This window comes from Manis javanica, chromosome 7 (assembly GCF_040802235.1).
Source record: "Manis javanica isolate MJ-LG chromosome 7, MJ_LKY, whole genome shotgun sequence".
Taxonomy (NCBI): Eukaryota; Metazoa; Chordata; class Mammalia; order Pholidota; family Manidae; genus Manis; species Manis javanica.
Genome location: NC_133162.1, coordinates 2755135 through 2760000, shown reverse-complemented (window position 1 = coordinate 2760000; position 4866 = coordinate 2755135). Strand labels below are relative to the sequence as shown.

At 58.3% G+C, this 4866-nt stretch overlaps 1 protein-coding gene across 9 annotated transcripts in view; it reads right to left on the bottom strand.

The window, feature by feature from the left end:
- The window catches only part of EBF3 (EBF transcription factor 3), a 114526-nt gene extending 110001 nt beyond the window's left edge, over positions 1–4525 (bottom strand). For 3 of the 9 annotated variants that reach the window (XM_037011729.2, XM_037011726.2, XM_037011727.2), the window contains exons 1-4: positions 3561–4517; positions 3299–3455; positions 2876–2939; positions 2126–2181 (exon numbers count right to left, since the gene is read on the bottom strand). In XM_037011729.2, coding sequence (XP_036867624.1) covers positions 2126–2181; positions 2876–2939; positions 3299–3455; positions 3561–3694 — 411 coding nt within the window. In that variant the 5' untranslated portion in view covers positions 3695–4517. The other 6 variants (XM_037011725.2, XM_037011723.2, XM_037011722.2 and 3 more) reach the window with 5 other exon arrangements.
- Between the last annotated feature and the right edge of the window lie 341 nt (positions 4526–4866).

The following is a 4866-nucleotide window of genomic DNA, read 5'->3' as shown; positions in this document are numbered from 1 at the left end:
CGCAACCGCGCTCGGCCCGGCTCCGCCGCCGGGTACCCGAGCCGGGGGGCTGGGGGCGGCCGAAACCAGCCCCACCTTCGGCCTCGCAAAAAAAAAAAGGGTGGGAGGTCAATGGGGGAGGGGCAGGGGGCGGGGGCCAGGAGCCACAAGTTAGCGGAGAAAATTCCACGGAAGGGGGAGGGGAGTCCCTGCTCCAGTTCCCGCCCGCCACCCCTCCCCCCCAAAATTATCTAGAAATTACTTCCAAGGTCCTCGGCACTTACGACACTCCTCCACTTACCCGCGGACAAAGCCCTTTCTCGAGAAGGCCCGGGGCTGCCCTCCGGGAAGAAGAAGGGCCCCCGAGAGCCCCCCTGTCCAGCCTCCCTCCCGATCCTGCCCCAGCCACAGAAGTGACGGGTGTCACCGCAGGCCGGAGGGCCGCCTGGGGCTGCAGGACGCGTGGCCGCGGCGGCACCAGCGCTTCGGAGCGCGCCGAGTGTCCTCCAGCGGATCCCCGTGTTTATATTTGATTTATTTTTTTATTTTGTAGCACAAACAGAAATCCATAAACTGTCGGTTCAGCGCCATTGACTCTTTGATCAGTTACTAGTCTATTTCTTTCCTCTTTTTTTCCCCCCAGTCCCAGTCAGTGAGAAAGCATTAAATGCCTTTATTTTCAGCCCTGTTTATACTGCGAAGGCACCCGGCTAAATGAACAATAAAAGTATCCTTACAGCGAAGCCTCCTCCTTCTCTATGCAACAGAGAAACTTGGCGTTGCCTACTTACATCAACCTAATTAGACTACAGCGATTTCCGAAAACATTTAGCCCTTACATACAAAGGAAATAAAAGCGCCCTGTCAACGACCAGCCAGAGTTCCAGAGGCTTCTCTGAATCCCACTGACATAATTACGGAGGGCGCACCGCCTCCGTCTTTGTCAGAAAGACGGTGGTTTGCCTGTCAAGGTCTGTTTTACTCTAGCAGAAAACCACACTGTTTCGCCGCGGCGGACACCGAAATCCTGCACGCTTGGTGCCTAGGTAAGGACAAACTTCTTAAAGGGGAAGTAAAACCCGAAAACTAGTAGCCGTGCGGAGAGTGGGAAGCACGCTGCGGGGCTGCAGGCGGCATGGAGTTTTTTTACTTGGCTCCCAATTCTTAGAAGTTAGCATCAAAAACCAAGACGCCACTTTCACTTCTAAGGCTGATGCCCAACTTGGAAGTATATTTTAAATCAATCCGTACCGAGTAGATTTAATTTACGGCATTGGATTTGCCCCTCCCCCAACGCTCTAAGAAAATGGGGGGCGGGGGTTCTTTACAACAACTACCCAACGACATGCCACCCAGCACAAAACCAGCCATGGACTGCACAGTGTCAAAAAGCATCGAAGAGCTTTTCTGCACTTAATCTCATTACTGATAGCCAATAGTTACCATCGGAAAAGTTGACCAAGACAGGTTAAATAATTTAATAAGGAGCTGCTTGTAATTATGTTATTTACAAGGTATGACAGAGGGTGGGAGAAGGGGCAGAAGCTGCTTCCAGAGCAATGGACGGCTTTGGGTGACCCCTGGAGCTCGGAGTTTGAATTATGGAGATGGGGGGCTGAGAGGTGAAGATGGACTAGAGGAGAACAAGGTGACTTTTCACCCCTACACATTTAACTTTTAAATCCAAATAAACGTCTCGTGTTACTAGACCATCACACTGGAAAGGAGAAAAATATGAACTAAACAAGTCCAACTCAATGGGCTTCAGACAAGAGTAGCTGCCTTTGTTACAGGGAAAAAAAATCAATGAAATGATTCTCAGCAGAGAGAGAAACGCTTAAAAATATACAAGGGGGAGCATCCCGAAAATGTTCTGTCAAATACTAATTACCATAATTAATTAAGACAGAATTTGATTCTAATCACAAGGCATTAAATAAAGCATATATGTCCTGTTCTAATGACAACATAAACTATTTTACCAATCGCTTCATTTATTCCAATAAATATGGAATTCTCATTAGCATGTCAAGGAAACGAAATGAAAAACAAACACGGGCGATCCATTCGTCAGTGCCCGGTCTCCGGGCCCCAGGACCACCCCCGCTGGGCAATGAAGACTAGTGGGAGCCTTAAACTTTCTCACCTGTTTGGTCATTGAATCTATGAGGCGAACATACAAATCCTGCTCCGTTCTGACTCCTGCAAGAAAACAGGGATAAATTCGCATCAGGATTTTAGCACGGACGCACCAGCACAGGAAGCCGGGAACTGCGTCCGCGGTGATGCAGCAAAACTTGGGCATGCCCTGTAAGAGGCAGGAGGAAGAACCCTGCTCCCTTCTCGTTTCCTTTCTTTCTCTTCTCACTTAAGAACCTCGAGATTCTAGGCTTTGCATTTAAAGGTGCAAGAAATTTGCATGCCTGAGAGCAGGCTCGGTTGCTACACCCGGTGGGGCCCATGTGGTCCTTTATTTTTAGAAAACAGAAAGCACCAAATGGAAGCTGAGTGAGAGTATGAACTCTTTCTAATGTCTCTCGAGGATTTTTTTTTTTTAACTCCTGCGCAGGAAGTAAGTTATGCTCGGTTTATGGAGCTACTACCCCCATCTCAATAATTAACATTAATTTGCAAAATTGAAAAAAGTCACTTAAAAGTGATGTTCTGAAACCCATATCGATCCCTTTTTACTTTCTACTTCAAGCCCCACCGGTTAATCATGTGAAGTGCCATCGACTTATCGATCGTTTATGTTTTGTTTTCCTTCTATGCCATGAGAAGACTTCGTGTTTACATCCATGTCATTTTAATCTCAAAATCTTTATGTCCTTTAACCATCTCGGAAAACGGGAGCGAGCCGGGCGAGCGCGGGCGGCAGGCGGCAGCAGCCACTTACCGTTGCTGTAGAGCAACTGGAGTTTATAGTGGATGCCGTTGTTGGTTTTCTCGTTGTTGGGCTCCTGAAAGTAACGATAAACAATTGCGTTTAGTGTGAGCTGCGTCCGGCGCGCCCCCGCGCCCGGCTCCCCTCCACGGCCGAGGCCCCCGGCCTCACTCGGGGCGGCGTTCCCAGCTCGGAGCAGCGCGGTGATGTCACCTTCCTGCGGGAAGCCCGGCGTCCTCCTCGCCCCAACGAGTCCGGGGGCGCGGAGAAGTTGCGCAGCGCGCGGCGGGCCCGGGCGGCCGCACGTGGCGGCGGGGGCGCCGGGCCCAGCGGCCCCCGCCGCCGCCGAGGGGGGCACTCGGGCCACCGCGCCTGGGCACCGCCTGCCTCCCGCTTCTAGAAAGATGGAGGGTGTGACCGTGTGTTTGCACTTACTTTCTCTTTCTCCACAAAGTCCACAAAAGCGGTCCTTTCGATCTCCACCGGCTGCCCCTGCCTGTCGTAGAGCGCCAGCACGAAGTGGAAGAAGTTGGATTTCCGGAGGTTGGAAGGCGGCTGCTTCTCGAAGTGCGCCCGCGCCAGCCCCACGCCGCTGCGGGAGGGAAGAGACAGCGGCCCGGTGAGGAGCGCGGCGCCGGCCGGCGGCGGGGACCCGGCGGGGCCGGGGCCGGGGCGCGCGGGGGCGGCCGGTACGTACCTCTGGGCGGCCGTGTTGGCGTCCACCACCCCCGCCGTGTGCATCCACGAGCGCACCGGGTTCATGCCGCTGCCCAGCGGCTCCTCCTTCATGGTCGTCCCCCCGCGCGGAATATTCTCCTGAATCCCAAACATGAAAACTGCTGGCGGCGGCCGCAGCTCCCGGCCGAAAGCGCTTCCGCGAGCAGCGGCGCTCGGGGCTCGGCGGCAGGCGGCTGCCCTGGCCGCGCTCGCCCTGCTCGGCGCCTGCGGTCCGGCCCGCCGCCGGCTTCAGCCCGTCCCGGGCAGGGGCGACATACACCGGCAGCCCGGCGCTCCGGACGGCCGGGGGCGCGGAGGCGGCGGCGCGTCGGAGGAACAGCGCGCGGTGGCCGCGGCGGCGGCTCTTGTTGTTGTTTGCAGGCGCGCTCAACGTGGTGTCATCCTAGCCGGGCGGCGTCCGCGGCTGCAGGACACTGCGGGATCGCCCGCTTCTGGCGCGGCCCGCCTGCTCCAAAGACAAATAAACGGGGCAGTGAGTGCCGCGGCGCAGTCCCGGGCGCAGGCGGGGCGCGGCGGGGCCTGGAGCGGCGCGCGCAGCGGACGGAGGCGCACAAAACTCAGCCCTCTCTCCCCGAGGAATGGACCCTTTCCCGGGAGCCAAAACTCGAAGCCCCCGGGAGCGGCGCTGTCAGAGGGTGACGTCGGGGGGCGGCGCCTGCGCCATATATGGGAGCGGCCGCCCCTCGCCGCGCCCCTCGCCGCCGCCGCCGCCGCCGCCGCGCTCGCCGACTGACTGCCTGACGGCGCCGCGAGCCGGCCCGAGCCCCGCGAGCCCCGCGAGCCCCGCTGCAGCCGAGCGCGGCCGCCGCCCCCAGCCCCGCGCCGCGGCGCCTCGCGCCCACCCGCAGCCGAGGAAGTTACTACTCGCCCAAATAAATCTCGAATTGAAACAAACAACCGGTGCACGACAGCAGCTTGGCCCCCTTAGTTCCTCCCTCCAAATCAGCCACACGCTCAAAACGCGGCGGGGAGAGGGGGCAAAATGCCGGGGCGCCCCAAATTGCCCAAACGTGTGCATACGCGCAAGGGGCTGCGGCTCGCCCTGGGGCGGCCCAGAGGGAGACGTGGGAAGGGCGGGCAGGCCGCAGGGAGGGAGCCGGAGGGGCAAGCGGCGGAGTGGGGGCGGGCGTGGGGGGCGGGGGGCCGGGCTCCCTCGTCAAGGCGGGGCGCTCGGTTCAGCCTGCTTTCTAGGCAGACCTAAGGCGGCTGGGGGGCCGGTCTGCCCCCGTCTGGGCCTCGCCGGGCGCGCGTCCTTTTTGCCCCGG